Raw genomic sequence first — 20279 nt, 5'->3', positions numbered from 1 at the left:
ACATTGAGTGTAAAATCCATCCTGGCCAGCACGACTAGTCATACTTAAAGCTCAGGCAGAGCCGGAGTGCACTGGGCTCCCACACAGAGAGACCCATCTGTTCAGTATCTGCTCTGCTACAATACAACCACAATCCCTGCAAACCACCACCATTACTCTCCACTCGCCCATTCACTTCCTATCAACTTACTCATATACAGTGAGAAGAACCGCAAGATGACGCAAAATCATTTTTGCCATGGGACTGCAGTAGAAATATCTGGAGGTGTTTGGGTGGCTAAAAACACTTGGCAGCCAAAACAATATTTAATTAGAAAACAACAGATGTACTTTTCAAAATCAAGACAAAAGTATTTGGACACTTGTTGGCAAATAAGTGGAACATGTCCATGGTTAATTTATCATGTGGTGGGACTTCGGTGGGATGCGTCAAATTCATACACTTAAATCTAACGTACACACCCACTTTAAGGGACCGCTTTATGCAAAATCCACAGCATTGCATATTTTGTCTTGCATATTAACATTAGTGATGCAATCAGCAATAAGAAGCACAAATTACATAAACATATTGTATACTTTTAATTTCTAAGGTAAGAAAATCGAGTCTGATACAAACATTCTTAGAAATGGCAAAAAATTCTAGGATGCTCAAAGGAGCTTTACAGCAGTGCACTCTTAATATACGTCAATACACAAATGTTTTGGTTTAGTAGCGTCTCAACGGTGAGCCATGCTTCTTTTAGTTGTTGAGACACATTCTCTGCTTCCTCCAACAGCTCGGGATGCTCTGCAATTAGTCGAAGATGAAGCTGAAAGACAAAGGTTTGAGTTAACACGCTAAAAGACATGCATTACTTATTATTATTTATCCTTTATTTTCTCAGACTCATTGAGATCAAAAGAAATCTCTTCTTCCAGGGAGTCCTGGCCAAGATGACCAGCAAAAACACAACAATAATACATTACATACACAGAACAAAATTAAATGTATATCCGAATTAAAAACAACAGCAAGGTCTACTCATAGTATGCTGCAGCATATTTTTTAAAGTATTCAAAGGAATAGTATCTAATTGAACATTTGTTTGAGATTCGTTCCACAACCGCAGAGCATAATATGATAAAGCTTATCCCATGCTCTGAATGTATTGGTGGTATTTCTAATTGTATTGCAACAGAATATCTGGTTGAGTAGTTACTTCTACACAAATCATATAATTTGGGAGTATGCCATTTCCGGTTAACGTTTTGTAGTATACAACAAAATGTGATTTTTCCTTCTTCAATATAAAGATGACCATCTGCTGTTGTACAGCAAACAATGGTGAGTACGTTAGCAGGTATTTGAAATAAATCTCAACTTCTCCAATAAATATAAGGATGCATGCACATAGATAATATCACTATACTCCAGAATAGGTAATAACCTACTCTGAATTATTTGCTTCCAGATTCCAAAGGAGAGACTTTTTTTGTCGGAAGAGAACACCTATGGTTTGACATAAAGGACCAATGTGGAGATTTTAGCGGCATCTAGCGGTGAGGTTGCGAATTGCAACCAACACCTGACTCCACTCCACCCCTCTCCCCCTTTCAAAGCACTACAGTGGCTGCAAAGATGTCATCATGTTTCTCTTCTCTGCTGAATATATAACATATTTAAGAAACGCGCTCTGTAGAGCAGTTTGTCCGTTTAGGGTCTCAATGTTAAAACAACATTGAAAATTCCATGCTAGGGGACCAGAGGTGTATGTAGAATAGCTCATTCTAAGATAATAAAAACATAACACTTCATTATATAAGGACTTTATACACCTCTGAAGACTTAGGTTATATTGCATTTCTGTCAATGGATCGTCCAAAAAATTACACACTGGACCTTTAAAGTCAAACATTGGTGTCGGTATTACATTTCGTTTAGAAGTCTGAATAATGACTAGGACATACAGTGGCTGTTCAGATATGCAGGGGTGAGCTTTATGACAGTTGTAATGACTACAAACAATGACATCATCTTATATTCATTTGCTGCCATCTGGTGTTTGCAATTGATGATGATGTGGGAGTTCCTATAAAATACCCATTTCTTATATAAAAATCATCCACATTATCAATCCAACATACAACTGGTAGGGAATTGGGTTAGCAATGGGTTCCCAGAGAACACACATTCTGGCAAAAACTGAATACTTTAAAAAGACTTGGATAAAATCATCTACCAAATCCATACAGTAAACAGTTTTACCATAAACTGATCAGTGTATTTAAATAGTTTTTTATACATATACAGTTAGGTCCACAAATATTTGGACAGAAGCACAATTGTATTATTTGAGCTGTGTTTCAAAGTGTATTCGAGTTACAGTTTTTTATTTATATTAAAGTGCACATTCTCACTTGTCTGGACATGGTGAAGGTGTTTTTCCTTATCATGGAGAGGATGATGTCATCATCCACCACTTTTATCTCGTATGGATGCCCAGGATTTTTTTGTTGCTTAGCTTAGCTCAGCGTTGTGTTTTTTTTCTTCTCAAAATGTATGAAATTAATGATTTGGTCGCTCTTAATGTTCCTGGCATCTTTCTGATGGATTTGTTGTGCTTTTGAAATATAACTATTGTCTGTTTCACTTGCATGAAGATCTCTGTGAATCCCATGATGTTGTTTTACAGCAACAGCTTCCAAATTCAAGCTAAATGTAGAATCAACTCCGGACCTTAAATAATTTCTTCATAAATGAAGCATTTTAAAGGAAAACCCCATACATGTGAATAGGGATGCAACGTTTATAGATTTTGTTGGTACGATTATAGTCTGAGGAATAATTACGGTTGCATGATTATGACTATTATGCATACATTAATTTCTACATTTTACTGGCCCTGACAAAACATTGCGCTGGGCATAATCATGCCCAGCGCAAAAAGTGATAGATAAATAATAATGTCTAGTTATTACTTTGTTTTCTACCTGCAATCTTAATAAATACGCTCATAATACCGTAAAACTAATAGCCTAGTCAGTTAGTAATAAAATTAGAACAAATGATCAAATTATGAGCAATAGCACAAAAAAAATAAACAGTGCTTTTTAGGTGTTTCAGGTAGGACTAACAGTTGTTGTTGAGTCAAATGCAAAATAACACTTAATAGTCTTCACAGTATACTGAAAAATAGATCGAACCATATTAAAGTTATTAAAGTTGATCGGGCAGGAGCAGTGAGTATGTTTTGTCTTTGTTTTTGTTGTTTGATGGATAGATATATTTGTTATGCTGCTGTCCCTTTAAGAGCTAGCGCACACGGATCACATGCTTTTTCCCCCGCTGTTTTTGTTTATAGCAAACTATAATGGATTTATCAACGTGATATAGAGCCTATTCACTAAATAATACCATGAAATAAGTTAAATTGGTTCAACTTGCGTCAGGAGTAGACTTTGAATTTGAGCTTGCGCATACAGAATGTCTGCATCCTGTGAGCTTTCCTCGACGCAACGCTTCTTGTCCGGTGTGCTACTCCGTTAACTTAACTTACGTGCCACTTTCTTTGTTTACATTGTACTGAAAGCCAAACTGTCACCGCTACGATTGTGAATGTACACGTAAGATTGGCTGTTTGGTCGCTCTGCCATAGTTGATCTAGTGTCTATCGGGGCCTCCGTGTCTCTGATAAACATGTCTCTTTGAGCTGGTGCACCGCTGGTGTAACTTTGTTTTAATTTTGCGCAAGTTGGAACGTTTCCGTTCCATGCAACATAAACCCGCGATGTAACAGAGCCTTTACGATACATTAACCGTGACGTCTTATGCGCGGTTAATAGTGAACCTCAGTAATCGCTGCATCCCTACATGTGAATAAAACAGCTTTTCATTCAACGTTCCAATTACCTTTTGGTCCCTTGAAAAAATGGGAGAACTTCATATAAAAGAGCTGTAATTCCAAAAGACTTCAGCTAATCTGTATATGAATACACTCTCAATAAAGCTGAGAGAGTGCACTTTAAGACAATATCCACTATAAAACTGTAACTCGAATACACTTTGATACACAGCTAAAATAACAGAAAATCTGCTTCTGTCCAAATGTTTAAGGACCTAACTGTAAGAAGGGTTGGCTATTGAAAATCAATTCTAATTCTGCAATCAGACGGTTGGGAATCGGATAATCAATATAAAATTATATTGTATATATCGATATGAAACAATACTGAGCTACCCCCTGCAGTACTGCCAGAGACCCATGTTTACATGAAAAAAGTGTAATTTTATAGAACATAAACATCAGTTAAAGCCTCATACCGTACCTTAAGAAACAATGCTAGCCAAGCTTGAGCCAGATCAAAATCCCTATTAGACTTAAGAATGCTTCTGATCATCTTGAGGAAACTCTGCATAACTTTGACATCTCCACCCATCTCTGGAGACATGACCCTCAGCTCCGTCTCAACGGCAGAGGGGCCGAACTCTTTAAACAGCTTCACTGGCTCCTCATCTGTCATGGTAGCAAGAAAAACCTACTTAACAACTGATAACAAAACAGAAACATCATGGCTTTGCTGAACTGAAACAACACTGAACTTACAAGAGTTGTTTTCTAAAGCATCCTCAAGCTGAATGTAGAAGGTGGACTTCTGTGACAACACTCCCAAGTTGACAACTTTGGACTAAAAAAGGACACAAGTTTTCACAATGTATATTAAAAAGAAATAAGAGTTAAGTTACATCATACCTTTATAAACATTACTTTTAGGAGGAAAATGTGCATTTCTATGTTAGCGTTAAGAGGATGGTTTACAACTGTACTAAACCACAGAGAAGAGAGAGCTTACCTGTCCCTCATTGGTTGTGTCAGGGACAGCAAACTGGGGCACAAGCCCTGGAATTGTGGGAATGAAGAAAGGTGCAGCTTTGGGCAGTTTTGGAGGTTCTTTGGGTTTGTTTCGTTTCTGAGGGTAAATAAAAAAAAAAAGAATTACGCTCAGCTTAAAAGCACATCTCCATTAAATACTGCACAGTACAGGTTTTTGTTCTGCACACACACACCTTGATGACATCTAAATGCAGAAGGTTCTTCCAGCGTGAATCCGGGATGAGAGAGAGTGTGATAAGCTGTTCAGCCAGCTGTTCTGGTGAAATGTATTCAGCCATCTCAGAGCTGTCAAGCTCCACAACATCATCTTCCTCTGTATCTACTCACAAACACAATCAATATCCCAATAATATTAGTCTCCAGGAAAATTATTTTATAGAACTGAATTAACTATAATATAATCCGCTCGTACCTTGAACTGGGCAGGTCCCTGGCAGCATGATCACAGTTGGTTCATAGTCTGCAGGTAGAGGGCGCAATGACACCATACCGCAAAGTGTTTTGTTGGACCTAGAAAACATTAATTTCTTAATATTTTACAACAAAATATATTAATGGAAATAATAATGAAAATAATTAAATTCATGTTTTTTTTCATGTTTGGAATGACATCAGAGTGAGTAAATGAAGAGTTTGGTTCCAAAATGCTCTAAATCCATTTTGATTCATTGATTTGTTTTCTCAATTAATCAATCATTGGAGTTTGGGTTCCTTGCCACAGCAAGGCAGTTTTGGCATGCTCACCAGGAGACTGCATTTATTTATTTAATTATTTATTTATTAGATATTAATCATTAGAATGATCCTGCTTGCTCTATAAACACCATGCACTGGGCTGTGTTTGACCTTCTGTGATTTTTTTATTTGCTCCTGTAAAGCTGCTTTGGAACAATGCACATTGTCAAAAAAAGCGCTATATAAATAAACTTGAATTGAATTAATTTGAGTAAAAATGTCCTATCTTTACAAAGAAAGTGGCAAGATGAAAACCACTATTTTCTGTTTCAAAATTTCACATTTCATCTTTAGGTTCTAGATATAAAAAAATATTATCAAAACTGATCATTTCCCCCCCAAAATGCAATAAATCCATAATTTTTTTTTGAAAAATGCAATAAATCAATTGAATCAATATAATGTTTTTTTTCATATTGAAACTGTTGAAAATACACAACAAAGTGAGTTGATCCACATATGCCAGCCTCAATACAATACTAATCTTACATACAGGCATTGGACTAAAAATACATTCAATCAGTCATCGCTACTGAAATGAATTCAACAGGTCATCTTTTTAATGCGATAAATCAGTGCCTCAACTTCTTTATCTCCTCACGTAAATGATTCGATTTCGATGGCTTATGTTTCTTCCCCACCGCAGAAAGCAGCATAGGTTCATCAATACCATCAAAATGATTCATTTTTTGTTAGTTTTTTTAACACAAAGTACAAAGTACATCAGAGAAACTATGAGCCGACCATATTCAGAGCGCCGGCATTAATGTTTACAATGCGTGGTATGGTGTGCTGTGATTGGTTGAGCGGATATATCGCATTCTTCAGAGAAGTGAGACTAGCGTATATTGCATTTTGGAACCTCTTCAAATATTGACAGAATGTTTATTCTAAAATGCACAAAGCAATGGATTCTGTAAAATTTTGACTCTTAAATACAACCCAACACAACAATGTGTCCTACAAATAATACTTTAATTTTCACAAAGACAAATGTTTGTAGTTGTACTAGTTTTACGTAAATCCTACTGCCATAATCTAACTCTAAAGTGTAAAATAACTAACTGAACAGCTAATAACAAGAGCTGACTGATGCAGTATCTGCAAGGCGATCTCTTACCATAAGTATACACCCAGCCCGTCGACATGCGACGAGGCCAGGAAGTTCCCGGTAGGGGACATACTGAGACTGACAGCTGCCGCATCTACCAGGAAACAGTCGACCAAACTGTGAAAGTCAGCAAGAGAAAGGCCAGGGTTAAGAAAGAGGTAAAGAAACCCGTTACAGGACTAGTTAAAAAAAAACTACACTAAGGCCAGAGGGGACTTCAGAGGCAGTCCCCAGGAAACCAGTCAAAAAATAGCCAACGTACGAAAATCAGTATGGCTATAGCTGTTAAAGATAATAATTATCTGTAAAATTGGTTTCACTTGTTACTTTGAAAAAGTAACCAGCGAGTGACTAAACAAAAGGTTATCACGACTATCAAACCAATAAATAATACAGAAAGTGGAAAAGATGTCACTAGAAAGGCTTGGTCTTTCCCTGCTTCAAAGGGCTACTTTGATGGTTTGTGGCAGAATGACAAATTCGTTCTGACCTTGCTTACCTCTTACAAGAGACGGTGACATAAAATTAAAGAATAAAATAATTTACTTCTGTTCTCCAAAGTCCATACCTGCCTGAGGGAAGATCCCATGTTCTGATGGTGCAGTCCATAGATGCTGTTATCAGCCAGCGTCCATCTGGGCTAAATGTCTGGATAAAGAGCACAATAAGCTTTAATACACCTATTCACCCAAAAATATACTTTTTCTTGCATGCAAAACAACAGATGTTTTGAAGAATGTTTGTGCTGCTCTTTTTCCATAGAATGCAGTGAATAGGGACAGGGGCTATCAAGCCCCAAAATATCGAAACCTTCAACGTATTTGGGGGCTTGATAGCCCCTGTCCCTATTCACTGCATTCTACTGTAGTAGTAGTTAAAACATCTCATTTAGAGTCGTTTAAATCTGTAAATCTATGCGAGAAGCCAAAACAATTAAAGGTTGATAAAAATTCAGCTCCCTTTAATACAAACAATATAACAAACTTCAATTTCATATTTTTTCAATGTCAGGTTTTGTAACGATACGCTCAGCTCACCATTCAATGCGTTACGGTTTTTGATTAAGATTGCACCACGACATTTGTAAAATAAAAAAATATAATATGAGACTGACACTCAAATGACAGGTAAACCACAAAAACATTTAGTATTTTGTCAAATTTGTTAACGAATTGACAACATTTGAGGTTTAATTTAACCACTTTTGTAAAAATAAATAGATCTGTCACTGAAAAATATCCAATAGCCCTGTGGTTAGTGCGCCGACATATAGTGCCAGTGCACTTGCTGGCCGACCAGAGTTCGATTCCTGTCTTGAGCATCCTTTGCCTGTCCCACTCCCCTGTCTCTATCCATTGTTTTCCCGTCCGTTCTCCACTCTCCTTTCAAATAAAAGGTAAAAAGCCCCTAAAATATATCTTTAAAAAAGATATGCGATACTTCAATACATAGATACACCCTGTGGTGTGGTCTACGTGATACGCAAGTAAGTTATACGCCGTATACCCATTAGAAAAGATCAAGCATTTCTGTAAACACACTTAAAAAAGCACAAGGATACGTAACAACATCGTTTTGTTTCAGAAAAATGTGACGCACTGACTATTGGACCATTAGTGCAACCGGGAAATATGAAACTAAAGGAGACCATGAAAGGCAAGCATTTAAAACTACACTATTTCAGTGCTTCCGTAAAGCCTGCCCCTGAATCTACTGCCGCTTCGGGTGACGGCGCAGCCGGTGTTACCGAAAACGAGCCCGACTTGGCATATGCTATGCATCCCGGGGTCGCAATCGAGTAGTCTGTTCGCCGGTGTATTATACTTTCTGCCGATAACTCACCCCCACTTTTAAAACCACTGCGTATTCTTTAATAAAATGAGCATAGTTGTTATCATTGACAAAACTGTAAGGGGATTGTTGGCATATTAAATTGTATCCAACTAGCCAACTAAACAGACGTAAGTGTCTAGTGAATCAATAAATGATAAAAATCTAGTTATAAGTGACGAGCATCAGAGTTGATTTTTGAGTGATTTTATCCATTTATTTCAATATTATTATCAATAGGAGGGGTTAATAGGCTGGGGAGAATCCTCACTACAAAAAGACCACAGCACTGCTTACACCCCTACACATAGAAGAGATTTTTTAACTCAACCTTATGTAATTTGTAAACATAACATGACTTTTTTATATGCAGACCACAAAAGAGGAACATTGGTAACCAAACAAAACCGTCAACCAAAGACCTCCAATGAGAAGACATTTCCCACAGATTTAATGAAGAAAACCTCTTCCATCTTACCATATCATTGATCTGCCCACGATGTCCAGAAAACTTGCGGACAATCCTCCTTGTCTCCATATCCAGTATGTTCACAACAAAATCGTCCAGAGCAATGGCGAGCATTCCACTGTGTAGAGACATAATTTAGAAACATAAACCAAACAATCGTCATACTACATTCCTGGGTTGTGTGCAACACATTCCATTTTCTACCGCTTATCCGAACTACCTCGGGTCACGGGGAGCCTGCGCCTATCTCAGGAGTCATCGGGCATCAAGGCAGGATACACCCTGGATGGAGTGGTGTGTGCAACACATGGTTGGGTAAAATATGGACAGAACTAATTGGTGGGGTTTGGAATAGCCTATGTGGAGTTGTTTTTACATAAAAATGGGTTGAACCTACAGACTGTATAAAATATGGATGAAGTGTCCTTGACGTCATCCGTAGGTTTGTGAAGAGTAAAAATGAAGCCAAAACTTGGCAGAGGCGCTCGTCACCATCTTGGCATTGCGCATCACTCCTGGATAATCGAAATTGGGCAAAAAGGCGGGACCTGGTTAGAGCTGAGGCGGCTGGTTTGCTAAAACCACTTGTCACTCTAGTGGCCACGCACGTAATTTGCTAAATTTTAAAGCTTAATATAAGTTAAACGGGCTGAGTTTATACCAAATATAAAGTTGTTTTGTCATTTTCTTCAGGCTTTTGGGCTGCACAGGTTTTTCAAGTGCAAAACATGACACCAATGGAGGAGCAGCTAATCACATGACAACAATTTTGAGCTACAGGGAAAATATTGATTTTGTTTTGAATATGCAATTTCATAAAAATAATATTTTGCGCTCATCTCACAATCCCAATGCTCCAAAGTCACAATTAAACATCTAAAATGATCTTCATTGGTTTAAGTTTTTTGAGAGGTGCACCTTACCTTATACAAACTGGACGCGTGTCCATCGGAACCAAACGTTTGCGCATCTGGGGTTTTGTTTCGGTTTTAATGCAGGATTGAGAAAATAAAGTGCAGGACTGATGTTGAGAGAGTTATAAAGAGAGATAAAGTGCAGGACCCGATTGATGCGAGTTATAAGAGCTTTCATATTAAAGAAAAGCAGATACAAGCAATACAAAAGTAATCCCCGCGGCACCTGACCACATATTAACGTATTAGGAAGCGAATTGATAGGTCTCTAAAATAATTATTAAATTTCATTTGTAAACTTTCATTTTGAAACTTCAAACGAATATCAATCGCACACAAGTGCCTTACTCCCTTAGAAGGGTAGAGCTCTAGAAGTGGAAATTCGATAGGGAGAATACCAACTGTCTCTCATAACATAGCCGCTTCCATCACACGGGTGACCTGAATAATAAATATCACACCATTTTCTCTTTGACAGAAACTTTGCAGTCGTCCTTTTCAGCACGGGTGCAAACATGATGTTTAGAACGCGATTTTGGTTGGCCCAAGGACCAAATAAGAGTACACGGTTAGCTGGTATCTTGATTCTGGTTGGCCAAAGGAAACCAGGTGCTGGACCAGAGACATTTCAGACACTAGATGCCTTCGGCATGCGAGTATGCTAGTCTCGTTTCTTGATATGGTGTTTGAAGTAGGCATGGGCCGAATACCAATTTCAAGGTATACCACGGTTTGGACACATCATGTAAAAGTTTTTGTTATAGCATTTCAAAGGTTTTTGCTGTTTTTAACAAAGACGGAAAGCGCAGGAATCCATCAGGTTCTGTGCTAATTTTTGTTTATGCTGAATTAGTTGTTTGCTTATGTATGCACTTAATTTATTTATATATGTATAGATGAATGCATGTAAGTTTAATTACTGGAAATGCATGTAAAAGCAGACTAGAAAGGGGTGCAATGCCTTCAAAATCTTGGGGAAGCACTGATTTAACCTGACATACTGTACATGTTTACTACTGTTTCAAATATTTTGTGTTGCTTAAAAATAAAATATACACATTTTAAAGCTGCAACCAAGCCGATAGTTAATGTACGTTCAGACAGCCACCGTCGAGAGCGTCAAAGTGGCAGGAAGTCATTCATTTTCAATGTGAGCCGGCGACGAGCAGCGGGCGCGTCTTGGCCATTGAGAGCGTCAAAGAGAGTTGAAATCAAGTTTACTTTATGGTAATGAGTTATAGTGCAGTTCGGAGGCAACCAATCAGTTAGTAGAAGTCCACCGCTTGAGAGGATTCCAGAGAACGTAGCCCTGTAAACTTTGATTCCGACAACAAAGTTCCCAAGCAAAATGGAGGAGAAGTTAATTATTACATTTTCTGTAAATAAGCGGGAATTTCATGTTAACTTTAGCACCAGAGCACACACAACAGTGTTACTGCTGCAGAATCTTATTTAGTTAGCAAACTTGTTACTACAATAAAGTTCTTTCCACCGATCAATTTCTTGTGGTCAGTCTGCACAAGATCAACAAGCTTGTTTGCTTTGCAGCCCCTTTAAATGCAATATAAGATTTTGATCTACGTCAGAGCGTCAGCGCGCCCGAGACTCTTTCTACAGCGCTGTTGGGAGGGCGGCCAGAGCGATTCTTTACGCCCTCGAGGCCGGCGGTCTGAACATACACTTAAGCTTAAGTTGAAAATCTCATACCGGCCCATGCCTCGTTTGAAGCATGAAATTGTATAATTCCATTCCTTAAATTAAACTGAAATTTATGTGGGACGATTCCCTGACGATGCGTCTTATATCACTACGTTAATTTTCAATAAAAATAGATTTTCACTTATAATTTGACCTCAGTCCTCCTTGACCTTACGATGTATTCTGGTCAAATAAGTGAAGGTGTGTAATACCTGTCTCTGTGCAGCAGTGAGCATGCTGGAGCAGTTGGCAGGCTGTGCGTATGTATGAGCTCCTTGGATTTAAACTTCCAGATTTTCAGGAGGTGATCCGCGCCTATGCTAACAGTCAGCTGGTTGAGACCATCCACAGCAACCCCTCGCACTGGCCCCGCATGGGCTGCAAGGCACAATAAAACATGTGATTGACCCTACTAGAACCCCTCAAAAACCATTAAATGTAAGACAAGAAACCCCCTTGGTGCCCAACACATTTTAAACAGACAATTACCCTTATCTTCTCCATAATGTCCTCTATGTAGACCTGACTGCATGTTATACACATCAATGTGTCCTGAAGACAGGGCGATCACTGCGAAGTTGCCACAGGAGGTGATATGCACAGCCTGGTGAACATATGGGATAAATTAAGTTTCAATCACGTGTTATACATTAAAATACCGTTAACTAACGTATCAACACGCTTACTGTGGCATGTACACTGAGTGCCCTGTTCCTATTGAAACGTTCTGGCTCCAATTTGTGTGCACCAATTGAACCCTTCTGATAATTCCATGTTGTTGCCACAAGAAAACCGCGATGACACGCAATAATGCCGTCCCAGTCACTCTGGCGTGCCGTTTCTATTCATAAAGATATCAGGATTAAATACTTAAGGTTACCGTTACATAAAGCATCATAGTACACATGATATTTGAGGTAAAGTTCAAAGTTAAGACCCATCATTCATATAAATATGTTTTGGAAATGAAATAAAATCCCACCTGAGGCAAAAGTAACGATGGCCGGAAGCTTGGCAGTGTCATGGGCCACACCTTTCTTTTTAGCCCTTGCTTTGTTGAGACTGCCTGTAGGTAATAAAGAAGTTTGTCATAGAAACATAACTGCAAAATGCAAATAATATCAGGACTGTCACATTATACAATTTTTGTCATCGTGCCCAAATGAACTCACAACAACGATATTATCATGACATCCATTTAAACTAAACAAATAAATAATGTTTATATCATTATCAAATTCATCTTTCATTTTGTGTTTTATCTAGTGCTATTAAATCAATTAATCGTGATCGTGAATCGCTTGTGTTTATATAATGTGCGTTGCGCGTAGATTTATTAATTTATATACTTGCACAAATATACATGTGTATATATAACAAATATATATATATACACACACATGAATATTGAAACATTTACATTATGTATAAATATATTACTTGTATGTTTTATATATGTACATGAAGGTTTGCTTATTTAAACATACACATGCCACACACATATATATATATATATAAACACAAACATTGATTTTGGAACAGATTAATCTATTTGACAGCACTAGTTTTAACCTTTTCAAAATACATATAGGGAGACAAAGAGACAGTCTGGTAACCATTTTAGTTCTTAAGGCAAAATGTCAAATGGGTTTAAAAATAGTCAACACTGGTGCTGAATTATTTACAATATTGTATTACTAACACAATATGAATTATTATTGTTGTAAATACCACTACAGGTATATTGTGACACCCCTAAATCATTTCTAATGTAATCAAATAATCTTAAATACATAGTCGTTTCAAAGAGAAGATCAAAATCGGAAAAACAAAACAAGCTATTACCATGTCCCAAACTCTTGTTGAATCTTTCATGTACAGTTGAAAACGATTGCAATGTACCGTCTTGACCTAACGTGACAAAAGAAAGACAATTATGCTCAATTGCATTTCATCTACCTTTCTATGATTTTAGCTTCATAATTTAAAAAATATAATAATGACTACGACATACCGGCACTGAGTATGTGCATGCTGCTCTGGTCGTGGAACCGAATCTTTGTTGGTGGGGCGCTGTGACCCATCCGATGTCTCAGCAAACGGCCGTCTCCTCCAGCCGCATCAAAAATCCAGACCTAGTCCACAAAGATTTACAAACATATTCTGTTGTCTGTTCTTATCGTCACATGAATAATGTATATAATCAATAACAAACACCTGTGGGCCTATATGATAACATACAATTGAAATGTGGCACAAACCCTTATGGCATTGTCTGCTCCATTGGTGATCAGAAGGGGCTCGCTGTGAAGGAACGTGAGGCCAGTGATGGCAGTCGTGTGAGCGTCTCTCAACTGACTCACTAGTTTCTTCTCTTCTAAATCCCAAAGTCCGATGTGTCCGATCGGACTACCGGATGCCATTATTGGATGCCCGTCTGCACAGCATGAAATAAGTGCAATTTAAAGTGTCTGTTTATCATTACTGTAAGATAAAAATGAGATGCATGCCTCATCCTTCTAGTTTACATAAGTATGCATGTGATAGACAATTTTATCCAAAATTATTTTGTTCAGTACTTTCTTGCCTACATACATTACCTGTTCTGAAGGATAATGCTGTAATTGGACCCCAGTCTTGTTGGAACTTCATAAGTGTTTCATCAATCTTGATATTGTGAATGATGATCTGGCCCGTTGCTAAACCCACACCCACAACATCAACAGCTGGAGTCTGAACATAATCAATTCAATGCAAAACCATTAGAAACTGGATTATCAAATAATTTTTTTAAAAAGTTGCAAAATGAAGATGGTGATGCCCTGCTAAGTACTTGTGTGTGATTACTCGTTGAATAAAATCGAATATAAATAAACTGCTAAAAAGTACAGTACAAACCTGTTGAAGAACAGTAACAGCCGATGCCCATCCCGGGAATGTATACAGGAGTTTACTAGATTAAAAGAGAAGCAAAATTTTGGTTTTATGTTGCTTAAATAAAACACAACATCTAGGGCTGACTTTATAAATTTGATGACCCTTTACTTGAAGGGGTGTTCATAAGACTGACATGACACCTTCATAATCATGACGAATTATGAAGAAGATTTTATTCATGTTTATGACAACTGTCATTAAGGGTGTACCGATATTTTGAACCGATATATATATGGTGTAAAAACGTAAATTTATATAGAAATTAAGAATACATGCTCTGAAACATTTGAAACATGTTTAATTCTGACTGAGAAATCTTAATCATAACACTTATATTAATACTAACAAAAGAAAGAAGGGAGCACCCAGCAGAATTCTGTGAACATTTTGTAAACCACAAGCAACACAGTAAAAAACAACAAGCAACAAATGAAAAAATGATTGAATGTAACAAATTATATTTATTTATGGAAAAAAATATGTTCTGATGACTTTAACATTGCATACAATACTATTCAATAATTCATTTAGCTAATCATTGGATTAACTAGCACAATTTGAATTTATATAATAAGTGTAAATAATTGAATTGCCTTCATAGCTTTACTGTGTATGTTGTTGAAAAGACCGCAATATTTTCATGAAGCTATATAACATTAAAAGCATATTTTAGGCACACTTTAGTACATAAGCCTATTCCTTGATTGAATTGTCGGCAAGACGGGAATTTAATCACAGCCATGTGTGTCTCTGAACATTTATGTGTATAAATAAGTTGCGAAATATAACTCGATCTAACATTTGTCGCGAGCAGCTTGAGATTGTGGAGTCTATGTGTGTGTGTGTGTGTGCTCGCGTGCATGAGAGCGCTCTGACTGAAGATCGACGATCGACGATTCAAATTCTTTATGCTATAAAATGTCTTGTATTTTTGAAATGGCGTCATTTTAAGTGACGTGCAAAACGCCAGCTCGATCAATTACAAGAAACGCGTGTGCAGTGTGCTGCTCGCTTGCAGAGCAAATCATTGTTATACTGAGGATGTGAATTATATCTACATGATAATAATGTGTAAATCCCGCGGAACCTGCAGGAAACCCGCAAAGCTGCTCCGAAATTCAGGCACTTATTATATTGAAGTGTTTTGCATCTTCAGTGTAGTGGATTGAGATTTATTTCAACGTCTGATGCTGCTTTACCTCATAGAGCATGAACCCGAAGCAGCGCTTTCGGTGTGAGAGTGAAAAACACTTTATGTTCCGCAGCTTCCCGCGTTGATTGGCCGGACTTGTGACTTAGTCCCAACAAATCAGAGGGGCATTGGGCGGGCATTACTCTAGGCCAGTGGTTCCCAAAGTGGGGGTCGCGTAGTGAGGGCGGGGGGTCGCGAGATGATTTACAGAAACTTAATAAAAAAAAAAAAATTGTATATGTTAAAAAAGGTAGTAATGATGCGTGTATAAATTTAGGATAATTAAAATAAACTGGAAATAAAACTTCCCGACCAATATGACTGGATAAGGTCACCATTTAATGTAACCACGGAAAATAATCTGGCGTCAGATATGGAAGATGCGCTGATAGAACTGTTCGAGTTCTGGGTTTCTGTTGCGCTGGAATATCCACAGTCGTCGAAAGCCGTGTTGGATGTACTCATGCAATTTGGCTCAACGTATTTATGCGAAAAGACATTCTCCGCGCTGACATTAAGAATAAACACAGTTCACGGTTTAACGTGGAATATGATCTGCGGGTGGAATATGATCTGCGGGTGGAATATGATCTGAGGGTGGAATATGATCTGCGGGTGGAATATGATCTGCGGGTGGCGATCTGCTTTGCTCCGCGCACAGCGCCCATCCATCACATTAGGCGTTTTTTTCTGAATACAAAGTTATTGTTGTATGCGTGTTACAGGCAGCTTGTTCGTATTCTGTCTTTATTTCACAGTTATGGGATGTATTTGTTTTTGTCCGTAATTTGTTAATAAAATAGCCTGGCTTAGAGATTGTGTTCCTTTTTGTTTTAGCTCTGTCAGTATGTAACCAAATCGCAAATCCTTACAAGCTGTCGGAGGAAAACACAAAGATGAGATAGGAGGGGGAGGAGGGGGGGGGGGTCGCAGGTCGTCAGCAGTCTAATATTGGGGGTCGTGGTCTGAAAAATTTGGGAACCCCTGCTCTAGGCAAACCCCTAGAGCGACGTGTTCCGACTGCTCTCACTAAATCCTTGGCTGCGTCAGAGCCAAAAAGCGCATTTCAAAATTGACTTTATCGGCAAATCGGCTTTGAAAATGATCGATATCGATTATCGGCTAAATCCTTAATATCGACGCCGATAATCGGCCAATTCGATAATCGGTCGACCACTACATAAGAGGACGAGTGACAGGACTGCTGACGAGGGCTCGGACATATGTTTTAAGTTTGCATTTATGTTCTTGTGGTCGGCAGTCGACCATGAGGTGGCTGCCAGTCTTATACTTCCGTGTTATTGTTTGTTTATTTTAATTAAAGTGGTTTAACGTTCGCCGGTTCCCGCTTCCCACTTCCTTCCTTCCATACTTTGAACTGTGTAACAGACATCATTTAGCAGATCGGTTTGTGCAGCGCACGCATGAAAATAAACACCTCTAATAAGCCCCAAATTGAACATTGCGATGGATTACTTTGTTTACATTTACTTCGAAGCAGTCGCGTCGTAATGATAAAAGCGTGCCCGAGTGTGGATGGTAAAGAGCAATGTGAGCACAGGCAAGCGGGGGAGTGGGGACATTCGCGCTCGGGCACAGTTGAGAGTAACCGGGCAGAGATTGCGCTAACATTAGTAGCCTATTAACGTTAGCCTAAGAAGTTATAACATGGTGACAAAAATACAAGCAGAAATGTTTACATTTGATTATTGTTACTATGGATAGGCATTTGTGAGTATTGTGTCTGTGTGCACACGAGATCTGCCTCCGAAATACAAAATTGATGTCAGAGACAGCATGAACGGCGAATGTTAATGACATTAGTTTGAATGTAAACAAACACGCATGTGAACACAACAGTATATATTGTAAATATTACAATGGGTCCGTCATTCAGCTAGTTCGGTACCAAGAATGTTTGAAATTATAAAAATTTTAGAAATTACCTACACTGGAGTTAAATATTTATGTGTTTTATTTTAAATGTACAAAATAATTTAGTGGTTCAAGCAACGTGTTCATTGATGTAATACACTTCATTGCTAATTTACTTTGTGTTTTTCTTTGTTTTGTAAATACACCATAAAAAACTATTGGTAATTAATTGTTATCGGTAGGTACTGACATCCTTAGTAATCGTTATCGGCAAAATCCAACATCAAAACGATACCACAGCGAAAACGATGCCACAGCGAAAACATGTCATAATCAAAGCTTAAGGTGGTCCAACGAAATATTAGTGTGTGTGACTTCTTTTGGACGGGCAGTGTATAAAGCATGTGATGAAATATAACAGATCTTAGATATGCATACTTTGATTTGACGTTCCACAACTGCAGACTCCCCTGATTGCTTCCAAACAAAACTTTGTTTATGTAGGTGCTCGGATGCATCACAGCAGAGACCTCAAAAGACACTTTATCAAATGATATCTGCAGGTATGTATCTGTAATAACATGAACAAGATAAGTCAAATAAAAACAGCAGGACATATGACATGTACTGAGAAGAATTTTGATAAATGCAATAAAACTGGACCGGAAAGAATAATAACTAAAACAAACCAACCTTCAGATTCAACGTCCCAAATGATGACAACATTCTCCCTATCGACCGAAATGAGATGATCCCCAAAAGGTAACAAAAGGTGCACATCATTCTCATGGCCCGTGTACGTGTGAACAACCTGGATGGCAATATTTTTCAATTTAATAAAAGTTTTTTATGCTCCAAATCTTGTGTGCGTAAATAAAAAAAAGTGAACTGTAAAGCACGAAAATACACATTTCCTTTGCTGCAGTTTCAACAAGCATCGCAACGTTTTACCTCCTTGTTTTTTGCAAAAGCAGAAATACGTTTTCCATGTGCAGCATAGACAAGCATCCGATCGGCAGCAATGCATGAAATATCTTCTGGGAGGGAATTACCTGTAGCAAATCATAACATATTCAATAACATAATCACATATCAACGGGAACATCGAACAAACTTAAGTTTGTTTCTATAAAAGAAAGGGGGTATACTTGAAATCTACTCACTGACTGCAACGATTCCAAGTTTCTTGACCTGCCAAAAGAGGAAAGCCAGTGTTGAACTGAGAATGATTTGATAATGAAAAAAATCACTGCTATTGTTGCTACTACTGTTAGTATTAGTAGTTTAAGTTATTTGTTCATAGCATGGTATAAGTTCAGATGACAAATCTAGAGACAACTTTGTATGTCCCAGAGTGAAAGATGATGTCATCAGTGTTTCTGAAAATGTGAAGGACTGTTAATTACGACTTTAACTTTCGTCCCCTCAACTTTTTAAATGATTATTATATTAATTCTATGAAATGTTTCATGGAGTTTCTCAATAACAGTTGCATGTAAGCATCATGTTACACAAAAATTACAAGCTAAATATTAACGTTTTATAAAATTTAAGCAGGAGCCCTGTGTGACGACTGATTTGTGTTATTACAATGCACATAAAATACAGGCTACAATTGATGTGTTGTAAACGTGGTCCTCCAAGTTTATTTCATTGTATTATAACGGTAGCCTATATTATCCTTATACAAGTTAAAACTATATTATAAAGTCCTACTGTCTGCCTGTCAATTACTTACATTGTATGTGTGGAAACATTGTCCGACTGCAGTGACCACATAGAACTCGCCGTGTTTCTTATGGAAGCGAACCACGTGCGCCAAATGATTTGAGTAAAGTCCCAGTGCTCTGAATCCCGAGAAAATCGCACTTCCTTTCTTAACCGTAGACATTGCGGAATGTTACTTTTAATCACAAAATATTAACAATCACTAATTATGTCTGAACACTTGACATATATTTAACAGCGTTTCCTTCGCATTTCTGCATACGCGTGATGTTGTCAGTGTTTCACTAAACGTTGTCCGTCTGGAAACTCGCTATTATTCGTTCCTACGTACCAAAGTGATTGCCAGATGAGAATTTTTTTATCCAGTAATAAATCCAAATTAAAGGCATACTCAACTTACATATACATTTTTTATTTATGTTCAGAAATACATGTAGTAGGGATTACTTTTCATAAATATAGGCATTATCACAGTATATATAATGTTTAAAACACCAACACATTATTTGTTAAAACAATAGGCTTATATGTACATATTTAACATTTAGCAAATCTATTTAAATGTGAAGATTCATGTTTTATACACTGTGCACAACCAATAAAATCAGCTTGGTAAAAGTTAGCTTAGATCTTCCTTATTATAAAACAGCAGAAACATGACATAAAGGCAGGCGTAGTACAGGTCTTGACTTGATGTTGGCCCGTTATGTTTGCACATTCTCTCTGTTGAACAAGAAGATTGCATATTTACAAACTTGTTGAACGATAATAACACATTTGTAACACATTTATTCTCTCTTACAGTGCTGTCACTTATCATCTGTTGTAAGGGCTTATTGAATACACACGAGTTCCCATCTAAAGTCCAGTTTAAGATGCAGGTAGGATCAACTTCCCTCTGCAGTGTGGAAAATAG

At 37.7% G+C, this 20279-nt stretch overlaps 1 protein-coding gene across 1 annotated transcript; it reads right to left on the bottom strand.

The window, feature by feature from the left end:
* Positions 1 to 558: 558 nt before the first annotated feature.
* On the bottom strand, positions 559 to 19642 carry wdr36 (WD repeat domain 36). Its single transcript, XM_056746911.1, has 23 exons — positions 19374 to 19642; positions 18799 to 18826; positions 18587 to 18687; positions 18329 to 18446; positions 18074 to 18206; positions 14530 to 14584; positions 14232 to 14364; positions 13893 to 14068; positions 13646 to 13766; positions 13477 to 13542; positions 12614 to 12697; positions 12318 to 12472; positions 12121 to 12235; positions 11844 to 12009; positions 9029 to 9137; positions 7289 to 7368; positions 6730 to 6837; positions 5287 to 5384; positions 5048 to 5193; positions 4834 to 4950; positions 4587 to 4668; positions 4309 to 4496; positions 559 to 812 (listed from the first exon to the last, which is right to left on the bottom strand). Exons 1-23 carry the CDS (start codon positions 19524 to 19526, stop codon positions 663 to 665), a joined length of 2682 nt encoding a protein of 893 aa, XP_056602889.1. The 5' UTR covers positions 19527 to 19642; the 3' UTR covers positions 559 to 662.
* Positions 19643 to 20279: the final 637 nt, after the last annotated feature.

Source organism: Triplophysa dalaica, chromosome 4 (assembly GCF_015846415.1).
Source record: "Triplophysa dalaica isolate WHDGS20190420 chromosome 4, ASM1584641v1, whole genome shotgun sequence".
NCBI classification, from domain to species: Eukaryota; Metazoa; Chordata; class Actinopteri; order Cypriniformes; family Nemacheilidae; genus Triplophysa; species Triplophysa dalaica.
The sequence above is the reverse complement of the archived record's forward strand: the minus strand, read 5'-3'. Positions and strand labels throughout refer to the sequence as shown.

Bases quoted from the DNA above. Each gene is read 5' to 3' on its own strand.
- wdr36 (XM_056746911.1), bottom strand. From the start codon at position 19,526: ATGTCTACGGTTAAGAAAGGAAGTGCGATTTTCTCGGGATTCAGAGCA. The intron at 12,236-12,317 runs GTAAGCGTGTTG...TATGTTCACCAG, and splicing joins CACTCAGTGTACATGCCACA to GCTGTGCATATCACCTCCTG. The intron at 4,951-5,047 runs GTGTGTGTGTGC...ATTTACCCTCAG, and splicing joins TGCATTTAGATGTCATCAAG to AAACGAAACAAACCCAAAGA.